The sequence below is a fragment of the Mytilus trossulus genome, chromosome 1 (assembly GCF_036588685.1).
Source record: "Mytilus trossulus isolate FHL-02 chromosome 1, PNRI_Mtr1.1.1.hap1, whole genome shotgun sequence".
Lineage (NCBI taxonomy): Eukaryota > Metazoa > Mollusca > Bivalvia > Mytilida > Mytilidae > Mytilus > Mytilus trossulus.
Genome location: NC_086373.1, coordinates 85,384,550 through 85,409,307, shown reverse-complemented (window position 1 = coordinate 85,409,307; position 24,758 = coordinate 85,384,550). Strand labels below are relative to the sequence as shown.

Genomic DNA, 24,758 nt, shown 5'->3' with positions numbered 1-24,758 from the left:
TTAAGAAGGTTTATCCCTCTATACAGGTATAATCACCATCCAGGGGGTTTGTTCCCAACCTGGTAAACCCTCATCGAAGATAGCGGGTAAAGGAGAGCTGGCCCAGCACGTCCGTTCAGCTGTAATGACTGAGACGTGACTGAATGGTGATGTAATGTATTGAAGCAATTTACATTCATAGTCTATTTCAAAAATGATCAACAGTTCTTTATATTGGTATGTAAAAATTTTAAACGTTTCAAATTTATGAAATTATATTCGTACATCAATTGTTTTGATACATCAATAACAAAATCTGAAATATATTGCATTGATTCATTTGTAATTATTCAAAATTATATCAGAAACCTAAACATAATTATAAAAAAAATGAACCTGTTAAGGGGAGACAATTATCGTATAACTTTTTCAAATTGGCACATACTACCACGGAATGTCACTAATCATACAAATGGCACATCCATATAATTAATTAACTGCGCAATCGTGCTCCACCTTCAATGATGATTCTGAATTATAAATATAACCAAAAGTTGTTAATCTATAGATAGTGAAGACTAATGAAAGCTAACCGACTGTAAAAATATTTCTTTGCACTTTTTTAAAACTTCCTCAGAAAAATTCTCGAGCCACTTGACTTTCATAGCTCAAAATTAACGTTTTTACAGAATATTTGAATAAAGTAGTTACAGATTATTCGCTTCTCAAAGTGTAAGACGCAATAAAAATCGTATGCTTGCACAATCTTACCGAAAAACGGATTTAATTAAGTCCTAAACATTTTGACATTTCTTCGTATATTTTTTTTTTTTTATCGAAAACCGGTTTAAACAAATCACAAGTACGTGTTAAGATCCGACTAAATACCTATTTCCCGATATGGTCAGGTAAAATTGCTATTAGATGAGACAGAGTTCAAACTGGGAATTCGAAAACAATAACGGTCAGTATATTCCTCTTGTTGCATTTTTAAAAGACCGTTGTGGTGTTTGTAAATTACAATATTTGGAGTGGTAAGATGTGATACTTCAATGGATTCTTAGAGGATACAATCTTCCGAGAGCTACTTTTTATCTTGTAATCATCTAAGCGTTTGAAAAACAACCATAATTGTATCTAACGTAAAACTGAAGATTGACATTGAAGGAAAATTGTCTTCTTTTCTAAAATGGAAAAGCCGACACACACCGCAGTCTCACTTGGTTTATTGGCGAACGTGTGTTCATCTATTGCAATTATATTGATAAACAAATGGATATACACACAATACGGATTCCCAAATGTCACATTGACATGCATTCACTTATTTGTTACTTCACTCGGTTTATTTGCTTGTGAACGAGCTGATGTTTTTCAGTCAAAACACTTACCTCTTAAGAAGATGTTGCCTCTCGCGTTGACGTTTTGTGGATTTGTAGCATTTACTAATCTCTCTTTAGAAACAAATACAGTTGGAACATATCAAATAATGAAGACAATGACTACACCATGTATAATAATAATTCAGGAGCGGTTTTATGCCAGATCCTTTTCTACGCAAGTGAAATTAACAATGGTAATATAGTTTTTCATGTGTAATATATTTTACATTTGTTAGTTACAAGTATTTATCTTATGCAGATGAGTTTAAAAGTAAGGAAATGTGGTGCAAATTTATGAGTGTCATTGAGACAGCTGTGTACCAGAGCGACAGGAATCTGGCATGCCAACCTGATCCATTGTCAAATCCCCTCACTTATGAACTTTACTTTACATCTGCATAATTTGGGCCTAACAAATCACCCGTACCTATGGTTATTTTATGTCTACCTAACTGCACTCGCCTCTCTTTAAAAATCCCGATGAATCTTCAATCTTAAGGCCTCTTGGCACGAATTGTCCCAATGTGCTGTTTTCCTCGACATATTTTCTTCTCTGTGCTTTAAATTGGTATGGGCTGGTTAAGATTGGGATTACGGAACAGCAGTATTAAATCTGCCTGTTCTGTCAATGTAATGTGCCACTGTTTGTAGTTTGGCTTTTGTCTCTTCTGTTTTCTCGCCATCCAGTCTGGTTAATGAATTTGATCTAACAATATTACTGCCCCCACAACTAATTTTCCAATAAAAAACAGTAAAATCCCAATGAATATATACCAATAGTCTTGCTAACTCTCCAACAGCAATGAGCAGGCATACTCTGCAATATACAATTTTTTTTTACATTTTATTTTTAACTAACATGCTCAAAAAGGAATAAAGAAAGACATGAAAGATTCCCATAAAAATATAATGAAAATCATCAACTGACTTCAAAGTTGAAATATTTTCAGAGATTTTTAGTTTACCAATATAATTTTCATATGTACGTACTGTATGCTAATTGATAATTACAATCTTTAAATCTACATGTACATGATGTATAATGCATAATAATGATAGTCATAGACACAAGCAAAACTTATGTACAGAAAATAAACAGTATTTCATACATGCTTTTATATTAATAATAATAATAATAATGAAAATTTATATATATATAAATTTATATAATATTCCTTAAAAAAAGAGTTGAGGCCCTTTAAAAGACTTACAACAATGTATATGTAGATACATGTATAAACAGAAACTGTGAAAATGGTGAACAGTTCAATACCTAAAATTATAATCAGTAATTTGGTAATTTGGTAACCATTATATAAACATGATAGATTTGCAGGTTTTTAAGAGTGTATGGAATTCTATACTTTAACATGTTAATACAAAGATTTGATGTACCAATGTATATTGTACATGATATACAACATGTACATGTACAATGTAAATATGTAAATGATTGATTTTATGTACATTTTATACATTCATAAAGTAATTGAACAAATGTCACCTAAGCACATGAAGAAAAAAACATATTGTTGGCCTTCATTTCACTTTATCATGTCTATTTGAAAAGTGGTTAACCTGTACATGTACTGTATTTGAAAATACATAAGAGAGGAAATATTTTATTTATATGAAAAAATGAAGAGATATATATAATCTAAATTGATAGTATTTTCCAGGTAATTTTATGCCTGCTCTTGTGATTTGGAGTCTCTAGTTAAAGTAATTTAATTAAATGACACTCTTGTCACCTTTTGTATTAAAAAAAAAATAAAAAAAATTAGATTAAAAATATATATTTAGGACTCAAATCTATGACGGGTTCCAAATCTATGGCAGGTTCCTAATCTATGGTAAATATGACATTACAAACGCCAAACAAATCAAATCTATGGCAGAATTTTGTTTTCTCCAAATCTACATTGTATATGGCAGCTTTAGGAACTGCGTAATATTCCGTGAAAAAAAAGTATAATATAACGTCACAATAAAAATAACGCCATATAAGTCGTTGCTGACTTCAGCAAAGTTGTTGGCTCTAAAGTTATTCATGATGTCCTGTGTTTAAAATACTCAGGAAAACATTATCCCTCTCAATATTTTGGGAATGGAGTTATAGTAAATATTTTAGCTTTTACTGCTGGCAAAGTATTTACAGTGAGAAAATGAAATTAAAGGGACTCAAATCGTCACCAGTTAAAAAAAGATTGATTAACGGTAAAATAAATATCATATGAAAATTGTACAATTTCTTGTTTGTTAGGACTGTTAATGGACTTCTGTTTTTTTCTAGTTGTTTTATGTTTTTTAATGGATTAAACAGGTACATGCACAGATTAAGAAGTGGCTATTTTTTTCAGAGATGATCGTTTTAATCCTGATTTCTGTATTATAGTATATCACTCCTACACTTTTGTATGGTTGACATTACCATTTGGTTGACCATTATGGAATTTAAATTTCACAAATGTTTATAGACATGCTCCCGTTGTCTTACATTTCAACTCATTTAAGACAAGTCAGCGATTGACATTTTGTTTATACATGTATGAACTGCCTTGTTATACATTTGCAAAAAATCTGCCATAGATTTGAAAACAAAAAAAATCCTCCAAAGATTAGGAAATTACCAAACTTGCATAGATTAGGGTTTAAATAGATCTACCATAGATTTTGAATTGCATGACGTCATATTTACTATACATTTTTGTACATTGTAGATTAGGTATCTGCCATAGATTTGGAACCCACCATACATTTGAGTCCTACATATATATTATGTTTTTGTGATCTTCTACAGTTCTAACCAGTGATACATATTTACCATGTAACTTGGGTTTTCTTAATCATACCGAGTAGTTTGTTTTGATAATTTGTTTGTCGTTGGGCATTTAACAAACCTAACGTAAATATAGAAATGCAAAAGATCTGATTGTAAACAAGATACCATATAACTTATAGTATTAATATAGATATGTACATGTGCATGGATTTAAATTTAAAAAAAAATCATAGATTCTGTATAAAAAAAAATCTAAATTGTCTGTTACATACAGATGCACATGCTTATAAAACAGTACATTAAAAACATTCTAAAATCTAGGATACATTTACTAAATTGGTTTCTGTTTTTGTAGCTTTTTTCTAATTTAAATAAATTTGTGAGTGTTAGTACAACACAAGTTAAAAAAGAAAATATGGCCACCTGTTTGGTTGTATGTTTATTCCAGCAATTGATTTTATGAAATTGAAAATTAAAATCTTCTAAGTTGAAATAAAGAAAAGAGAGTTTTACCATGTTTTGTTGTTTAAACTGCTATTTAAATATTTAAAATTGCCTTAATAATTAAGGTAGCAATACACAGTTAGAAGTTTAGTTTCGCATTATGGCCCCTGTGAATTTTTTAAATATGAAAGTTTTTGTACAATAAAATTGATTTTTAGGTAATTGAAGAATAATATAGCCTTCTTAGTGGGTTTATATGAACATTTAGATTGATTTTAACATGTTTTATAGGCCATTTCAATGATTGACAGTCCGTATTTTCCTATCCGTACCGTTCATAGGTCCATAAATTATTGTAGTGTTTATCAACAAAGATTTTGCGCTCGATCTTTTCAATTCAATTTTATGGAAAAACGAGCAGGAAGACATATGATTTTTTTTGGACCACTTGATAGATATAAACCTATGGATTCAGGAAAGGTATCACTGTAATGCATTGAAATTTTCCTTTAGACCAAATTTTGGAGACTTTTGTGACATGTTCACCCCCCTTTTTTGCTATATTTTGTATCTAAGAAATGCAGATTGTTGCCATGGTTACACCCAAAAGGGATTATATTTCACCCTTATGACCATTAGAAATCAAATCTATGGAAGATTTTCTTTCTACAAGTATATACATGCATAACACACATATAAAGCCTTCTTTGTTAGACAGGAGGGGAAAGGGGGTGTTTAAAAATTATGAGTGTCAATTTTAAGTTTTTTTCCTAACTGTGTATTGCTACCTTATGGCATTTGACAAAGCAAATAATTGCCTTTTTTTCAGACAAACATACCACAAAACTATTGATATTTAGGTTATAGATACAATTCTAAGGAAGAAACAACCTTTAGTATGACAATGTATGTTAGTTTTGTTGTTTATTGTCCTTAGCAACCAATATAGACATTTTGACACATAGACTTGGTTCCGTTATTAATTGATACTTTATTGGCTACCCCTTGGAAAAGAAGATTGCGCGTTATGTAGAAACCTTAGAAGGGAACGCTTTATATTTTTTCATGCGACTAAATCAAATTTATTATTTTAGCAAGTATAAAGTCACAATTTAGCATGAATTAAGCCCAATTTTTTCCCCGCTGTTATAAATAAATTCAGTATTGACTAAATTTTAACCAAGGCCTTGGTATGGTAATACACAACAAAATTGACATTCTAGAGCTTTAAAATAGCTTTAACTTGTAAAAGTTGTCTACTGTTAAGGTTAATTTAGGTTTTTAAACAAGGAAAGACAGGCTTAAAAGGTATAGTTTTAGAAAATTGACTAAAAAAGGAGAAAATGCACTTTGACATGGCATGTTTCATAAAATCACTTTTTTGTTGCATTTCAGTGTCAACTGCTAACCTTCATAAAATATTTATTTCTGAACCGATTTTCAAAACTAGCAGGCGAAAATGCTCGTTTTCACTAGTAGAAAACAGAAATCCATTTAAAGTGGAATTGGGAAAAAAAATGTTAATCCTTAAGGTAGCAATACACAGTTAGAAGTTTAGTTTCGCATTATGGCCCCTGTGAATTTTTTAAATATGAAAGTTTTTGTACAATAAAATTGATTTTTAGGTAATTGAAGAATAATATAGCCTTCTTAGTGGGTTTATATGAACATTTAGATTGATTTTAACATGTTTTATAGGCCATTTCAATGATTGACAGTCCGTATTTTCCTATCCGTACCGTTCATAGGTCCATAAATTATTGTAGTGTTTATCAACAAAGATTTTGCGCTCGATCTTTTCAATTCAATTTTATGGAAAAACGAGCAGGAAGACATATGATTTTTTTTGGACCACTTGATAGATATAAACCTATGGATTCAGGAAAGGTATCACTGTAATGCATTGAAATTTTCCTTTAGACCAAATTTTGGAGACTTTTGTGACATGTTCACCCCCCTTTTTTGCTATATTTTGTATCTAAGAAATGCAGATTGTTGCCATGGTTACACCCAAAAGGGATTATATTTCACCCTTATGACCATTAGAAATCAAATCTATGGAAGATTTTCTTTCTACAAGTATATACATGCATAACACACATATAAAGCCTTCTTTGTTAGACAGGAGGGGAAAGGGGGTGTTTAAAAATTATGAGTGTCAATTTTAAGTTTTTTTCCTAACTGTGTATTGCTACCTAATTCTAACTCTTGGTTTGAAAATGTTCTTTCTGTAAATACTACAAACAAACAAAACCACACAAATACATTTTTTTTTATTATAACAGGAAACTTTACTATGCACTATGTGATATTTTGTCATCACTTTGTATCTGTCATTGACTTATTTCCTTGAAGAATAAACTTCAGCCAGATGCAGACAAGTTGAGACAACATAAACAACTCTTTGTTTATTTGTGTATAGTTTCAAAACTTTAATTTATCCTTTACAAACAGTTTGTTATTTCCACCTGAACATTTATTTTTTTCAAGTTGATTTTTATATATTTTAAATCTCCAAAAAAGACCATACACCATTTTTTAAGCTCACCTGGCCTGAAAGGCCAAGTGAGCTTTTCTCATCACTTGTCGTCCTTGGTTGTCAGGGTAAACTTTTTACATTTTGAACTTCTTCTAGAGAACCACTAAATGTAATGAAACCAAACATGGCATGAATGTTCCGTATGAGGTGCTGACCAAGTGTTGTTACTTTGTAGATGATCCATCATCCTTAGATGGCTGCCAGCGGGGGACTTAGTTTTACTTAGGACCCTACAGGAAATTATACATACAAATATCTTCTTTTAGAGAACCACAAAATGGAATGAAACCAAACATGGCATGAATGATCCTTATGAGGTGCTGACCATGTGTTGTTACTTTGTAGCTGATCCATCATCCAAGATGGCCACCAGGCAGTGGGGGACTTAGTTTTACATAGGACCTTATAGAAAATACATACAAATGTCTTCTTTTAGAGAACCACTAAAAAGATGAAACCAAAAATGGCATGAATGTTCCTTATGAGGTGCTGACCAAGTGTTGTTACTTTGTAGCCGATCCATCATCTAAGATGGCCGCCAGCGGGGGACTTAGTTTTACATAGGACCCTATGGGAAATACATACAAATTTCATCTTTAAGAGAACCACTAAATGGAGTGAAACCAAAAATAGCATGAATGTTCTCTCTGAAATTATACCACAAATGGATAGTTAGGATTGGCTTTTGGTGGTTATGGCTCAAACCATTTAGGAGTTAGGGGGCAAAAAAGGGTGAAAAACAAGGGTTTCCTGGTTAATGGGCAATTACTTTAAATGTACAACATTGTGTTTGAATTACCTTCCTTACACTGCTTTTAAATTATGCATAAAGAATTTATTTTTAGAACTTATTGTTTAAAATATATACTTATATGTTAATTATAGCCATGCTTATGTCATTTTCTAGTTTAAGACTTTTATGATGTATTTAAATAGGTTATATGATTGCCAACTCCATTCAGATTATGACTAAATTTTGAGGGAAAGATTTTTTTTTAGGGGGATATAAAAGAAATTGTGTGTGGCAATTTTTTCTCAAGATTTCAGAAATTAGAAAGAAAATTTCTCTACATATTATTATTTTTTGCAAGTAAAAAAAGGGGGGGAGATTAATTTGCAACAGCTTAGGGTTTTGCACAAAAGCTAAATTTAGGGGGTTTTCAATTCACAACAGCTGATCCAAAATATTGTTAATATAACCAATTCTAAGTTCTTAGACTACATTTATTCTGTATCAGAAACCTATTATATGTCAAATATTTATATACAATCCAAATTCAGACCTGTATAAAGTGCAATAATTGTGTTAATTTTTGCCCAAACTGTTCAGGGTTGGACCTCTGCGGTCATATCCAGCTGCGCTCTTCAAAGCATTTTATTATGTCTTTAATTTAATATACATTTGAAATTTCATTTTGTTATTCATAAAAAGATTGCCTTTTTACAAAGAAGAATGTTAGATCTTATCTTATAATATAATGTAAGCTTTCATGGAGACAAGATTTATCTATATACATACAACTAGCATGACAACTAGCATGACTACCGGTATATAGCTAGTGTAAATTACATTATTATGCAGTAATTACTAAAAAAGGAGAATTTACCATAGCAACCATGCATGGCCACCAAATATTTTTTGGCAAAAATTACACAAAATGTACTTGTGACATTCATTTGAAATTTGAATCTTATTTTAAAGCTATTGATAATAATCCCCTGGCAATGAAGTATGTTTGTACTTATAAATAAATGTGTATGTAATTCAAAATTTTGCAATCAACCTTGAAAATGCTGAAATAATAATCAAGATTTTTTTTTGATAATCTTAATGACAGTACTTTTTTGTTTTAATTTATTTTTAGCTCACCTGGCCTTAAAGGCCATGTGAGCTTTTCTCATCACTTGGCGTCCGTCGTCGTTGTCTGTCGTCGTTAACAACTTTTCAAACATCTTCTCTGAAACTACTGAATGGATTTGGATGAAACTTATCATGATTGTTCCTTAGATTATCCTGCACAAAGTGTATGCTTTGATTTTTGATCCGTCAAAAAACATGGCCGCCGTTACTTAAAATAGAACATAGGGGTCAAATGCAGTTTTTGGCTTATATCTCAAAAACGAAAGCATTTAGAGCAAATCTGACATGGGTAAAATTGTTCATTAGGGTAATATCTAATAGCCCTGAAATTTTCAGATGAATTAAACAACCCATTCTTTGTTTGCTGCCACTTAATTGGTAATTTTAAGGAAATTTTGCAGTTTTTGGTCATTATCTTGAATATTATTATAGATAAAGATAAACTGTAAACAGCAAACATGATCAACAAAGTAAGATCTACAAATAAGTCAATATGACCAAAATTGTCAATTGACCCCTTAAGGGGTTATTGTCCTTTAATGACAATTTTTCACAATTTGTTCATCATATTTGCTTACTTTAAAAAATCTTCTCCTCTAAAACTACTCAACCAAATTCAACCAAACTTCAACTGAATCATTAGTAGGGTGTATAAAATAAAGTTTGTGCTTTATTTTTTATTTCGTAAAAAAACATGGCCGTCATGGCTAAAAATAGAACACAGGGTAAAATGCAGTTTTTGGCTTACATCTCAAAAACTCCAGCATTTAGAGCAAATAAGACAAGAAGTTAAAGTATTTATTAGGTCAAGGTCTACCTGAACTGAAATTTTCAGCCGAATTGGGTAACTGGTTTTTCAGGTATAATGCCCCTGAATTGATGATTTTAAAGAAATTTTGCAGTTTTTGGTTATTATCTTGAATATTATTATAGATACAGATAAACTGTTAATAGCAAAAATGTTAAGCAAAGTAAGATCTACAAATAAGTCAATTTGACCAAAATTGTCAATTGACCCCTTAAGGAGTTATTGCCCTTTAAAGACTTTTTTCAGAATTTGTTCATCATGTTGACTTACTTTTAAAAATCTTCTCCTTTGAAACTGCTGTATCAATTTCAGCCAAACTTTTGCTAAATGAGTTTCAGAGTATCTAGTATAAATTTTATATTTCATTTTCTTGTATGTCAAGAAACATAGCTCCTATGGCTATAAAATAGAACATAGGAGAAAATTATTTTTTTTTGCTTTTGAAGAAAATAGGACGATTCAAAGAACATTTAAATAAATTGAAAAGCCAAAATAATCATTGATGAGAGATTTAACCAAAAAAATTAAGGTGAGCGATTCAGGCTCTTGAAAGCCTCTTGTTTTATATTCTGAACACTATTATGTCCTTGTTTATATGTGCAGGATTTTTTTTCTTTGTCATGAACATTATACAGATTGTTTAATTTAATGTTCAAAGGAGGAAGATGTTATACTTTAGCCTTTGGCTAAAAATTGCAGACAATTTTTATATCTGGACATACTGATATATATGTAAGCTTATAAGGAATACCTTTAGGCAATTTTGGACATAAATCCAAAGGAGCTAGAGGATCAACTAGAGAATAGAAATATAAACATTGATGCCCTTCATTTTTACATTTAAAATTAGTCTATACCAATTTTTTAAAAATTTGTGTATACCGACATGTTCAAAATTTAACAAGACTCAAAATTTTTAAGATTTTTTTAAGACAGATTATAGTTGATTATTTTATTTTTAAAGACATAATCTAACCAATTGGAATATTGAGTAATCTCCCCTGTTGACAAAATCTATTTTTAAACAACAATTTTTACCTGTTCTTATATTTAGTACACATGGGCATGTTAGATAGGTGAAGGTTGTCTTATTCAATGGTCATTACTTGAAAGTTTATTTGTTATATTGGTGCAGGTTTTGTGTAAAAGACTACAGCTTTGATGAGAGCATACATTTATTCAGAGGAATACATTGTATATACATGTTAGCTATATAAGGATCAACATAAAAAGACATTGGTTAAGCTCTTTGTGGAATTTTATCATACTGATAAGAAGTTGGAGCAAGAAATTATTATTTACTTATTTAGTGAGGGAATAGGTACCTCATAAATTTAGCAGAAATAGAATAAAGTCAATACTAGCTATATTGAAGAGGAAAAACCTGAATGAGATCTGAATATTATCTACCGGTACATTAAAGAGGAAATACCTGATTGAGGTCTAATTACTCTAGCTATATTTAAGAAGAAATACCTAACTGAAGTCTTAATATTAGCTTTATTTAAGATATTACCTGAATGAGGACTGAACCATAGCTATATTTAAGAGAAAATATCTGAATGAAGTCTGAATATTAGCTACATTTATGAGGAAATACCTGAATAAGGTCTGAATATATGCTGGAAATATCTGAGCATCTACCAAGACATATCTTCATTTTCATAGAAGATAAAAAATCTCTTATACTGAATTTCGAATGTAGAAGTATTTATTGATTATTTGTAAAATGATCACAGATAAATTGCAGTCACAGATTTTTAATAGAGGCAGCTGTTAATAAATTGCAGTGACAGGTCTTGTTGTGTAAAGACATTAAATATTAATATCTTTAAAGATATTTTCAATTCTGAGGAACATTTTGCTGATCGAGTGTGCACAATATCATAGCAGCAATGGAAAACTTGGCGCCAGCCCCTCCATCCAATATGATGATTGGTTTTGGTCTATCTATGAATGTGTGTTTTTCTATAACAATTATCATGATCAACAAATGGGTTTATGTATACGGAAAGTTTCCAAACCTTACGCTGACATTTATTCATTTTGTGATAACATTCCTTGGACTTTTTGTATGCCGACTTTTCAAAGTGTTCAAACCAGCTAGTCTTTCAATATTACAAGTACTTCCATTAGCAATGACTTTTTGTGGATTTGTGGTATTTACCAACCTGTCTTTAGGAACCAACAGCGTGGGGACATACCAAATTATAAAGACCATGACAATGCCTTGTATTATGATCATCCAGACTCAGTTTTATAAAAAATCATTTTCTTTAGCCATAAAACTGACCATGGTAATGAACATTATAATTCTGTTTCTATTATAAGCTGGGTTTTTAACATTTATTTTTATTTATTTCAAGTTGTTCTTTTACAAACTTGTATGTGTTTTATCCTTTAAATCATTACTGTGTTATATTATTGATACATTTTCTGGATAAGAACTTATAAGATAGAGAGTTTTAATTTTAAGGGGACACAATACACAATCATATGTTAGAAAACAAGTAGAAATATTATTTCCAAATTCAAACCATTAAGATAAATTGTGGTTTTCAATTCTTAATTACATGATAATCATTTATATTTCAAAATAATAAAAGTAAACATGGTATATTTGCCATTTTTGGGATATTTTTAATGACAATATTATATCAATATTGTCATGATTGTCTACTTAAAAATATATATTCCAGATTTTGCATATTTACATGTAACATGTTCAATTTCGATTTATAGTCCTAAGGTATTAAGTTAAAAGCATAATATACATGATATAGGAAAAATCACAAAAATAATCAAATTATAAAATGGAGTGTAATAAATTAAAAAGAAACAAAAACAAATGGCGAACTTAAACTTAATTTTACAAGTGCAATACTTGTATTGGCAATGCCTATTGTTGTGTACCAGTAATAGTTAAAGTGTTATGTAGTTCACCATTAGTTTTGTGATAAGGACTGATACCATTATATTTATGACATGATATAGATAAGATCAGATAAGATATCTATTGAGAAAGCTTATTTAGAACAAATTAAATCCTCTTATCATGCTTATTGTTAAGTTATGTTTAATAGATGTACATGAGTAAATTACAACCTTCAATATTAGCTCGTTTAATCCATGCGTTGTTCGGTCACGCGTTGTCTTATTTTTTATATTCAAATACGGCGATTAGTTATACTATAAATAATAATTCCAAATCAATGTACAAGATTTGTATTTGTTAAAATATATTGAGCAAGGTAGAAAAAGACTTGAAATAAAAATTAATCAATAATACAACATGTATTGAACTTTTAATGATACTGATATACAATGTATTACAAAAAAATGTCTAACTTCTGAAGTTTTTTGTTCTTTGCTACATTATTTGAAGTAAGAAGCATACCTGCCAACTGTCACTATTTGCGGGGGATTTCCCCCATGGAGGCTCCTAAATTGAAATATTGATAGAGCAATTTTGTCCACAATTAACCTTTCAATGAATTAAGGCTTATAAAAGTATGAAGTTCTAAGGAAAAAAACAACATTAAAATGTATTTGCAGTTCCCCTTGAAGGTATTTTAGGACTGTGACAAACATTTTAAACCCCAAACCCTCATGGCCATTTTGAAAAGTTGGCAGGTATGAAGAAGTGATTATTTAAAAAAAAATGGTTGATGTTTGACAAAATCTTTGTAACACGTGTTAAATTGTTTTCTAGAAAGTCTACATAGTCATGATGTACATGGCATTGAATTTTGACATCTGACCTGTTAAAAAATTTTTCAAACTCTCTCTTTCTTTTACCATGTTTACAGTGGATATATATTTTTTTTTGACATTGAATGCCAACCTATGGACCTAAGACTGCATGTCGTGTAATTGGATGAAAATGTTTTGGTGTATCCTCCATAACTATCAAAGAATAAGTGAATTTAATATAAATAAGGTCCTAAATGATCTTATTTTAATGACTGCAGTTTAAGAGAATGTCAAATAACAGTAAAATAGTGTTGCAAACATACATATATATATACATATGTCTTCTTAAAATGCAGAACATCAAATATGACAATACTTCATTGTAAAAGGCCAAAAAATTTAATCTTACTTATGTTGTTAATTTCAGTGTTTTTAAACTTCGCTGTCTTTTTCAGATTCCTATAGCTATAGGTGTATTCCTGAATTCCTTCTATGATGTCAAGTTCAACTTACTTGGAATTATATATGCATCTCTTGGTGTGTTTGTTACTTCACTGTATCAGGTGGTAAGTAATAAAGGAAAGAATGCAGAACAAATGTACTGTAAATCATAAAGTCAAAAACAAGTAGACTACAAATGTACTTTAAATTCAGAGCTTAAAAGTGGGTCATAGTGGCAGAATAAATGATTTTTTTTTTTAACAAATAGAGAAAAAAAATCAAATATGATGAACAATTATAAAGGAGCCCAGTAAAAGAAATATTTTCTTCAGATGGTAGTTTAAAATGTATTTATAGGAATACTTTTTGCATTCTGCCATTCAGTTGTAAGACAATATTAGTGAAATGAAAAAAATATATTGAATAACTTTTTCCTGTAAATATTGTTTGAATATTTTCTTGAAATAAAAGATTTTTCAATTATCCAGTATTGAACAAAATGAAATATTTTTATTTCAGTGGGTTGGAGAAAAGCAGCATGAATTCCAGGTGAACTCAATGCAGTTGTTATATTACCAAGCGCCCCTATCATCAGCCATGTTGTTTGTTGTCATTCCTTTTGTGGAACCTGATGTGTGGAGTTTCCATGGAGCACTGGGAGAATGGCCAATTCATGTTATTGTATGACTTTATTTTATGAGATTGGTATCATTAGTGTTTAAGAAAGAATTATAGTGTTTTCCAAATGCACAAAACAACTGAAGAAAGAGAAATTTTGAGATTGTATAGTTTTATGTTTATTCTATTATGGACCAAGAATAAGATCTATCAAACAATTAAAAAAATATGATGTCTATTGTTTGAAAATAAGTAATTTAGGATCTGCAGAATACATGCATGCTTGATTTATAAAAATAACATAACTTTAAAAAAAGAAGGGAAACAACTCCTGTTTGAATGGTTATCATTCTCACATCAGTAAAGTATAGTAAACAGAAAAATAATATGATATCTAGATTAAAATAATATATTCTATATCATAATATTCGCCTTCAAAATATAATAACATTACATTAATTTCACAAGATTGTGTATGTATGTTTGCTTGAATTTATTATTTTAAATCATTTGTTTCATTTTTTTAGGGAATGGTGCTTCTGTCAGGAGTGGTAGCATTTATGGTCAATCTGTCCATATTTTGGGTTATAGGAAATACTTCAGCTGTTACGTATCCTTTGTTTAAAAGATCAGAACAAAAGTTGTAAAATAAAAGACAAGAAATCAATACTTATTACCACAATTTGGTCAAAACTCAGATCAATATTATATTATACATTATACCTATATATTGGCTTTACTTTACACAATGTACTCATCTTGTATTGTTGTGAAAAGGCACTTGGTCTTAAAATTTTCATTATTTCTATATGGCACTTGTCTATCCCAGTAAAATAATTAGGCAGAAAACTATAATAGTGTTTCTATAAATAAACAATTGGGTATAACACTCAAACCTTTGTTGTCTAAAATAGTTTGTGACAGGGCTTCCAAGTAGGCCAACTGTAAGTCCAGTCCTCTTTTCACATAGAATTGAATATATATTTAATACAACCAAAAATTACAAATATAAATAATGTTGAGTTTTGTTTTGGTCGCATTTTTAACCAGATTTTTGTGACAAAAATGTCGGTTATTGATTTGGGGATGCTCGGCGGTCGGGCAGGCGGCAATCAAATGTTGTCCGTGCATTTACGCATGAACCGTTCAACCAAAGCTTTTAAAATTTTAATATGTTGTATTTGACAACTAAATGAAGGTCAAGTTTTAATAATGGCGATTTTGACTTTTACTGTTCAGGAGTTGAGTTGAACTGACCTACCAAAGCTTCCCAAATTTTAATATGTTGTTACTGGTGACAAAATGGAGGTCAAGTTCAATAATGACGATTTTGTCTTTTACCGTTCAGGAGTTATGTTTCTTGAAAGATCTTAAAATGGGGTTTCCAGTTGTGTCCGTACATTTACGCATGAACTGTTCTACCAAAGCTTCCCAAATTTTAATATGTTGTTACTGGTGACAAAATGGAGGTCAAGTTCAATAATGACGATTTTGACTTTTACCGTTCAGGAGTTATAGTTCTAGAAAGATTGAAAAATGGTGTTTCCAGTTGTGTCTGTGCATTTTCTCATGAACCATTCAACCAAAGCTTTTCAAATTCTAATATGTTGTTACTGATGACAAAATAGAGGTCAAGTTCAATAATGATGATTTTGACTTTTACCGTTCAGTAGTTGTGGTTCTTGAAAGATCTTAAAATGGCGTTTCCAGTTGTGTCCGTACATTTACGCATGAACTGTTCTACCAAAGCTTCCCAAATTTTAATATGTTGTTTCTGATGACTAAATGGAGGTTAAGTTCAATAATGACGATTCTTACTTTTACCGTTCAGGAGTTATGGTTCTTGAAAGATTGAAAAATGGTGTTTCCAGTCGTGTCCGTGCATTTTCTCATGAACCATTCAACCAAAGCTTTTCAAATTTTAATATGTTGTTACTGATGACAAAATAGAGGTCAAGTTCAATAATGAAAATGGTGTTTCCATTCACGTTGTTGCATTTACTCACAAACCATTCAATCTTAGCTTTTAAAATTTTAATATGTTGATACTGATGACAAAATAGAAGTCAAATTTGATATTGACGATTTTCACTTTTACCAATCATCAGTAATGGTTCTTGTGATATTGCCAGGACACAAATAAATGTTAATAAATTGGGTTTGCTGTCACAACGACAGCCTCTTGTTGGACTTTTTATGACATCTCAGAAAAGTCACAAATAGCATTTCTGAACAATAATAATCAATTCAATTATCAAAAGTTTTGACATTTCTGTAAAAGGATTTAAGAGTTTTACTTTTCTTTGATTCCAGTAGCCAAACAGTGGCTCCTTAAAGTTTTGATATATATATTTTGATTGCTCTCTATGTACTGTTGCTTTAATGTCTTTTTAATGATATTTATTAAATTTGTTTTTTCAAATGAACATTTATATATTCCTTAACCTTTACATAGATATAATATGGTTGGTCATCTAAAATTCTGTTTAACAGTAGTTCTTGGATTCCTTTTATTCCATGATCCAATTAGTATGTTACAATTGCTTGGAATTTTACTTACATTATCAGGTGAGATATTAATATATATATAAATCACTTTTATTTCACAATATTTCAGAATTAATTATTTTCAAAAAGAGAAAAATGCAATTAGTGCTTTGATATGAACTGCATCTGTGGTTTGTTATGTTTATGAAATTGAGAAATACATTCTTTGAGAAGCGTCTTCAAAAATACATTTGATATAAAACTACTGTAAATTCAGAAATTATTGTGTGCATATATTATTGTGATTTTGTCATTTTAGACGAAAATGCGAGATTTATTATTGCGATTTCAGAAAATTGTGCTTACAGTTTTATGTATCAGATATATGATTGTGAGTTCTTATTAATGCAATACTCTTTCAGTCGCATTATTCCCATTAATAAAAACCTTGCATTAATTTCTGAATTTACAGTATTCATCTTTGCTAGCTATGGATTACTATCCACTTTGCCCCTCCACCTTCTAATGTGGGAAGGAGGGAAGTGGATCTAACCCTTTGCTAGTGAAGATGCATACTATTGTACACTTCAAAATTTTGTTCAACAATTTGGTCTTGGATAAAGCAGGGCATTTTTGTATTTCCTTTAAAATGCAGTTGTCCTGATGTATAAAATGAGGAGATATGGTATGTATGCTTTTATGAGAACCACCCACAAAGTCAAATGACCATGATATAAATGGGTATAGATCATTATACAGCCTTCTAAAATAAGAAATACCCTTACCATATATTCAAGCTACATAAAAAACGTAAAACAAATCAAAAGGAGAAAACATACGGCCTAATTTAGTAAAAATTTACAAAAAACAAATATGACCAACATAAATCAACGACAACCCCTGAATTACAGTTGAACAAATAAAACTATCCTAGGTATAAACATACCCATCTAATTGTGCAAAGATGGTAAAACATTGAACATTTCTTTTTGTGTTGATATTTAAAAGATAATCACTACAGCAGTCATTTTTTTTTTAAAAGCTGTGTTTTTATGTTCTAGAATTTACATGATTATAACATCAAAATATCAATGTATTTTTTTTTTATTATGTGTGTTTGAATTTTTATGATATAAATATATAACATTACCAGTTAAACATTATATTTTAATTGATATAATTCAAATGAAACTATAAATGATAAATGAAAAAAACATGTGAAAAAAAAATATGTTATGTCCAACTTCTTTGTACATAAGTACATGTAGTAGTAAACCTAATCAAATTGTTATCCTTTTGCAGTTACAAAGGATTTCATTTCTCTTCAGAGAAAAACACATATTTTTCCTTCTCCATTAAATTCTTATATAGTCCAGCTGTTCATGTATTTAAATTTCACATATTTCATTACACATACACAGATGGTTTTATATAACACATGCACATATTATTTTAAGCTGTTGCACATTTGAGAAAGTAACATTTTGTTTTATATTTTTCAGGTGTTATATTATACACACATATAAAGCTCAAAGAACAGAAAACAATGGCAGTCAAATTACCAATGTCAACAAAGGAGTGACATCTTATCAGATGGATTCATATTATTTCAAACAATATTTATGATTTTTCAAGAGTAATTGTTTCAGATTAGTTAAGACTTGCCGGTTATTTTAGTGATAAGCTATTTAAAATGTTGTTTTTACTTTAGACAGATATATAAGCTCACCTGGTGGAAAGGACCTCTAGTGTGAGCCAATGCCATTGCTTGGCATCTGTGTTTTGTTGCTAGTCTTTATTCTGCTTGTGTAATAGTAGGAGGTTTGACGAGGCTGATTTTTTGGTCCCTTGAGTTTAGAAATATATTATAAGTTGATGAAGTAACATATGTCAGATGACCAAAGGAGTGTCAGATATCTCTTAAATTGTATTTTTGTATGTTTTTTACAAATTTATTTTAAGACTTCCAACTTTTTACATTTAAGGCAAAGTATCAACACTACCAAAAAGCCTCTTTTTCATCAATTTTAGATATTTTTCAATTACATTTATATATTTTATTTCAAGGAGTCTTATTTAAAGATTTTTAATGGTATGTGGGTCCAGCACCTTTGTATGTAAGGCATTGAATTGTATCTAATATTGCCATACACTATCTGAAAAATGGCAATTCTTTATTTAAAATGGAAGTCCTATCCCTTGAAAATGAAAATTGATTTGAAAACCATCTCAAGCATACATGTCTTGGTAGGTTTTTTAAATATTTAGTCTTAATCAAATGCCTATGAAAATCAGTGCAATTAATTAACAAATTAGGTCCTTTTGAAATGTACAATATATGGGTAATAGACCACTTTCGAGTTCATCCGTCACCGGCAAAAACTCGTCAATTATACACGCCTTTATGACGTCATTTACCAGATAGAGGGGCTCGCCTGTATCCCTGCACTATTTACGTTCATCAAGCATCTTAATGATCGTCTTTGTGCAGGATAAACTAGAAATAATGGTTGCTCTGTAGGTACTTACTGACATTTCCCTAATGACAGCAGTGTTGATTGTCAATTTTGAGAATTCAATTTGCCGAATAATTCGTACAATATAGAATTATAGTTTTTCAACCACTTGCTCAACATTGGAAGGAAGTGACGACGCCCCTAAACGCACAAATGACGATGATAAAGGCGCGTATAATTGACGAGTTTTTTCCGGTGACGGATGAACTCGAAAGTGGTCTATTGCATTCTAAGCAATGCTAAGGAAGCACATATTGCCAGATTAAAAAAATTAATTCCAACGTTTACAAAAGATTTATTTACAAGGTCTTGGACAAGTTCCCTTATCAGCTCTAGTTAACACGTTTCACTGGAGTTATGCCCCTTGGAAATAGTTATTATATGGAGAACTGTTAAGGAGTATTTTCCGAAAAAATTTGAAAACTACGCAAAAATCTTTATTTTAGTTATTGCAATTAAACAGATGTATATTTACATGTGAGGGAACATTAAATTGCAGTTCTTTTTATTATATTTTAAATTGAGTGATAAGGGCAATATGTATAATTATTTCCCATTTAATTCAGTGATGGTTGTAGAAGAAAACCCTTTTCATTTGATCTTTGTAACATTCATGTTCAAGTTAGTATTGTAATATTCAGTGTCTGTCCGAAAGTTATTGCAATTAGAAACAAACACTTTTTATCATACTGTCTGCTTATTGACTTTCTTTTTTCACCACCTTCAATTATGTTAGTTAACAATTAGTTTAGTTTGAGTCATAAGTTCTGTTTGTAAATTACTAATATGTCAAGTTGGGGCCAGATTTGTGTAAGTCAAGTTATGAAAGGTTAACTACAAGTCATGTTTTGGGTCTGTCTATTATAAATTAGAATAAGGAGTATATCATTCTTTTATGTTCACATTTGAATCATTCAGAAAGACAATATTCATTGTTAGAGTCCTATCATGATGTAGACTTTACTATTCAGCCATCATAATTTTGAAATACAAAAATAATTAATTGATCAGTTACGATTTATAATTTCTTTAAATGACTTTCAAGTGATAAAGTATCCCTAGTTCCAGTCTAACTAGTCCCCAGTAGAGCCAAGTGGAATATAAGGATATCTATTCATGATTGGGTGCAATAATGATGTATGTTGGGTGCTATCTGGTAAGGTCTATAAAAGCTTTATTCATTGTTATTATAGAAAGTTATAAGGATATCTATTCATGATTTGGTGCAATAATGATGTATGTTGGGTGCTATCTGGTAAGGTCTATAAAAGCTTTATTCATTGTTATTATAGAAAGTTATTGTAATTTGAAGTGGATTTTGCATGTTTGTTTTACTTGTCAATTACGATGTCATGTGACTAGTTATGTGCTCATTCCCTGCTACAATCCAATTGATATGGTCCCATAAATGTACCAATCAAGCTATGTGTGATTTCAGAACAGTATATCTCAAAATAATGATCTTAGTATTTGATTTCTTATTTTTTATTGTATTACAATAAAAAATAAGAAATCAAATAGATCATTATTTTAAAAGGTTTTATTTTTTTATATTTTTTTTTTTTTTTTGCATTCTCATTCAAGATTGTATAAGAGGATGCATTATTGCCTCTGTCTTTTTGATGGTTTTTCAGGGCCATTGTTAAATCCCCAAATGGACCCTTCCACGGTCCACCACTTATATTACATAGTTGGAAATATAAAAATAAATACAAATTGAAAACTCTATTAAATTATAAAAGTTGTAGACTATTAAAACTTCATTTAGAATAACTGTATAATCCTATTTTTATGCCCCACCTACGATAGAAAAGGGGCATTATGTTTTCTGGTCTGTACCTCCGTTTGTCTGTTCCTTCGTCCGTTTGTCCAACTTCAGGTTAAAGTCTTTGGTCAAGGTAGTTTTTGATGAAGTTGAAGTCCAATCAACTTGAAACTTAGTACAGATGTGCCCTATGATATGATCTTTCTAATTCTAATGCCAAATTATAGTTTTGACCTCAATTTCACGGTCCACTAAACATAGAAAATGATAGTGCAAGTTGGGCATCTGTGTATTATGGACACATTCTTGTTTTAAAAAGAATTGTAATTATCAATATGTCATCTATAATTCATAAGAAAAACAGACTTCACCACCAAATTTTGTGCAATACAATATTTATCCACTTGCGACAGTTAAATTTTCAATGTTAAAAACACTGCAAGCCGCACATTTTAAATTTGAATATTTAACTGTCATAAGTGGATAAAAATTGTATCACACTTGAGGCAGTAGTAGAATCTATATATATACATAGGAAAATATAGATCTAGTGATCTTATAAATGCTAGTTTGTCTTAATACTGAGGATTCATTTTTTGGGGGATGAGGAAAATTATGTTTCATGTCAAGGAGGTAGGGTAAAAGAATGCAGATAAATATATATTGCATCCTTTTAATGATGCTACATGTTAGAATCCTCTGTGCAATATGATTTTGTGTTGAACAAAAATGTATTTTCATTGTATATTGTTGATTTTCTTTTTCTTTAGAGGCATGTTTATTAGTCTGTTATACATGTAGTATATTATATTGTTTGTATATAATATATGTATTAAACTTTTAAATGGTTTTATATTTTTTTGTTTTTTAAGGGACAATTTAAATTCTTTTAATTAACATTAGGATGGAGTACTTTAGTTTTCACTTTGTTCATCCTTCAGTTTGACAACAATTTTAATAAACAATTAAAAACCAATTGTTCAGAGAACAATTGAAGGTATTTCCACTAGTAAAGATCTATTTTGATATTGATATAGGAAAAATCAGTTTATAATTTTAGTTCCTATGGCTTTATGATGTATTTATATGAATTTAAAGCAAAGGTCAACATCTAGAACATTCTATTAACCTATGACCTTGACCTCAATTTCAAGGTCAAAAACCAAGGACCTCAAATCAAGAGACTATAGGTCTTATTTATATTTGGTTAATGAGTTATGTCACCATACACGTATTTTTAAATACAAGAGGGGAGAAAACTCCCTTTAAAGTTCAACGTACCCTTGCAATCAACATTTACGTGTAATGACATGTCACAACAAACAATTTAGTGAAAATAATTTGTCGTTATCTTATACAGTCTCTGGAAATAAGAGAAAATAAACCAAATTCAAAAATTAGAATATGACCTTGACCTTTGACCTTGACCTAATTTTCATTTTTTTGGGCCATGGACCTCAAATCAAAAGATCCTTGGTCTCTAGCACTTATGGTTTACAAGATAGAAATGCATATCACTTATATCAAATACATAAGGGGAAATAACTCTCATATGGAGCGTTCATATCACTTCTGTCAAAATAGGACAAATCATGCGAAGGATATAATGAGCAATTTTGTAAAATAAATTTGTTGTAATATTTGAGATAACTCCTACAAAGAAAAGTATTCCGTTACGCAGGGTAAATTTTAAAAGGGCATTTAGTGTTCGATATCATATACCAAATATCTAAGCGACATATTGCGAAACAAATATTTATCGCAAGAACAAAATTAGGCGGAAGAAAAAAAAAAAAATAATAATCAGAAGAAAAGTGGAAAGACCTAATAAACACAAACAATCCCAAGGAAGGGGATAGACACTCTTGAAATTTTGTATTGGTGTTGTGTGTATGTTTAAAGTATAAAAAGAAGGACAACTACAATATTTTGTACAGTTGTTGAACATACTATGGAAATGTGAAAAAGAAAGGAACCAGTAGTATACCACTGTTCCAAAGTCATAGATCTATTGAGAGAAAACAAATTTGGTAACAAACTAAAACTGACGAAAACACATCATTTATAAGAGCACAACAAAACAACAGAAACACTGAAGTGAACAAAAAAACAGACAACAATCCCCCCACAGAGAAATGAACTATAGGATCTGATTTGGTATAGGACATTCAAAAATAAATGGTGGGTTGAACCTGGTTTTATGGCTAGCCTAACCTTGCACTTTAATGGCAATGTTAAATATAACACTAAAATGACATGATTACATGACAGGAATACAGTACAGATAAATGCAAGAACATTTCAGGAAAGAGACATACACAAATAAACAATACAATACCAATCATAAAACTCCAAAAGTTATTGTCAAAAGTAGAATTTAAAAAAAAACAACAACATATAAACAAGAATGCACACACTGAAATGCCTTTCCTGTTTAAATGATAGTTTTTTGGTCATAAATCAGACTATTTGCTTTTGGTTTCAATGGTAATTGTCATGTCTAGGCCTATTAGAGCTGATTTATATACTTAACGTTTTTTTCTCAATGTTGAGGGTTATGCAGTAAGCTATATCTGCTTAAAACGTTCATTTGTACTCTTTTAGATAGGTGTCTCATTGGCATTCAATTCCACATCTCCTTATTTCATATTACTGAATACATAGAAAATATTATGGATAAAAATTGAAAATATTTTGGATTTGTACTTTCTATTAGAAAACTCCCAAGTTTAATCAATAAACAACAAGTGTGGTCAATATCAGGTTACTTCTTTTAGCCAGACATGTACAACTGAATTCTGTAAATCAAATACAGTTGACCTAAGGTAGCAATAAACAGTTAGGAAAAAATAATAAAATTAGCCCTTATGAATTTTACCATTCCCTTTTCATTGCTTTCTTGCAATATCAGGCTTACTGTTTGTGTCATATATGGGCATATGTATGTAATCAGAATCTTTCATAGATTTTATTTCCAGTATATAAAATGGTAAAATATAATTTCTTTTTGGTGTATCCATGGCAACAATCTGCATTTATTTGTTATAAAATATTGCAAAAAAGGGGGGGAAAGATGTCACAGATTTCCCCAAAATTTGACTAAAAGTAGAATTTCAATTGCTTGAAGTAATACCTTTTCTGAAACTGTGTACATATATCATTCAGCAAATCCAATGAAAATCATATGTCTTTCATCTAATTTTTTTGTAAAATTGCGTCAAAAACTTCGTGTAGAAAAAGAGTGTTTGTAAACAGTACATTAATTTCTGGACCGATGGCCGGTCTAGCTATGAAAATACGGACTGTCAAACAGAAAACAGCCCATAAAACATGTAAAAAATAATCTTGATGCTCTTATAAACTACCTTTGAAGGCTAAATTAACACCCATCTGTCTAAAAATGAATTTTATTTCACAATAAGTTTCCTATTTGAAAAATCCAC

General features: G+C 30.2%; 1 protein-coding gene across 3 annotated transcripts; it reads left to right on the top strand.

The window, feature by feature from the left end:
• The first annotated feature begins 1,127 nt into the window (after positions 1 to 1,127).
• LOC134687833 (solute carrier family 35 member E3-like) lies at positions 1,128 to 22,164 on the top strand. 3 transcript variants are annotated; one of them, XR_010101786.1, is made up of 7 exons: positions 10,759 to 12,092; positions 13,944 to 14,054; positions 14,449 to 14,610; positions 15,075 to 15,157; positions 17,003 to 17,115; positions 18,537 to 20,711; positions 20,811 to 22,164. XR_010101786.1 is itself a non-coding variant. In XM_063548302.1 (6 exons), the coding sequence occupies exons 1-6, from the start codon at positions 1,169 to 1,171 to the stop codon at positions 18,614 to 18,616; spliced, it is 936 nt and encodes a 311-aa protein (XP_063404372.1). In that variant the 5' UTR covers positions 1,128 to 1,168; the 3' UTR covers positions 18,617 to 22,164. The 3 variants fall into 3 exon arrangements, 2 of the variants coding, with proteins under 2 accessions (XP_063404372.1, XP_063404363.1); XM_063548302.1 differs by lacking the exon at positions 10,759 to 12,092 and adding an exon at positions 1,128 to 1,555 and having other exon boundaries at positions 18,537 to 22,164; XM_063548293.1 differs by having other exon boundaries at positions 18,537 to 22,164.
• The last annotated feature ends 2,594 nt before the right edge of the window (positions 22,165 to 24,758 follow it).

Excerpts from the sequence above, each read along its gene's own strand:
- LOC134687833 (XM_063548293.1), top strand. The coding sequence starts at position 11,691 with ATGGAAAACTTGGCGCCAGCCCCTCCATCCAATATGATGATTGGTTTT. Across the intron at positions 14,055-14,448 it reads TTACTTCACTGTATCAGGTG|TGGGTTGGAGAAAAGCAGCA; the intron begins GTAAGTAATAAA and ends TTTTTATTTCAG. Across the intron at positions 14,611-15,074 it reads AATGGCCAATTCATGTTATT|GGAATGGTGCTTCTGTCAGG; the intron begins GTATGACTTTAT and ends TCATTTTTTTAG.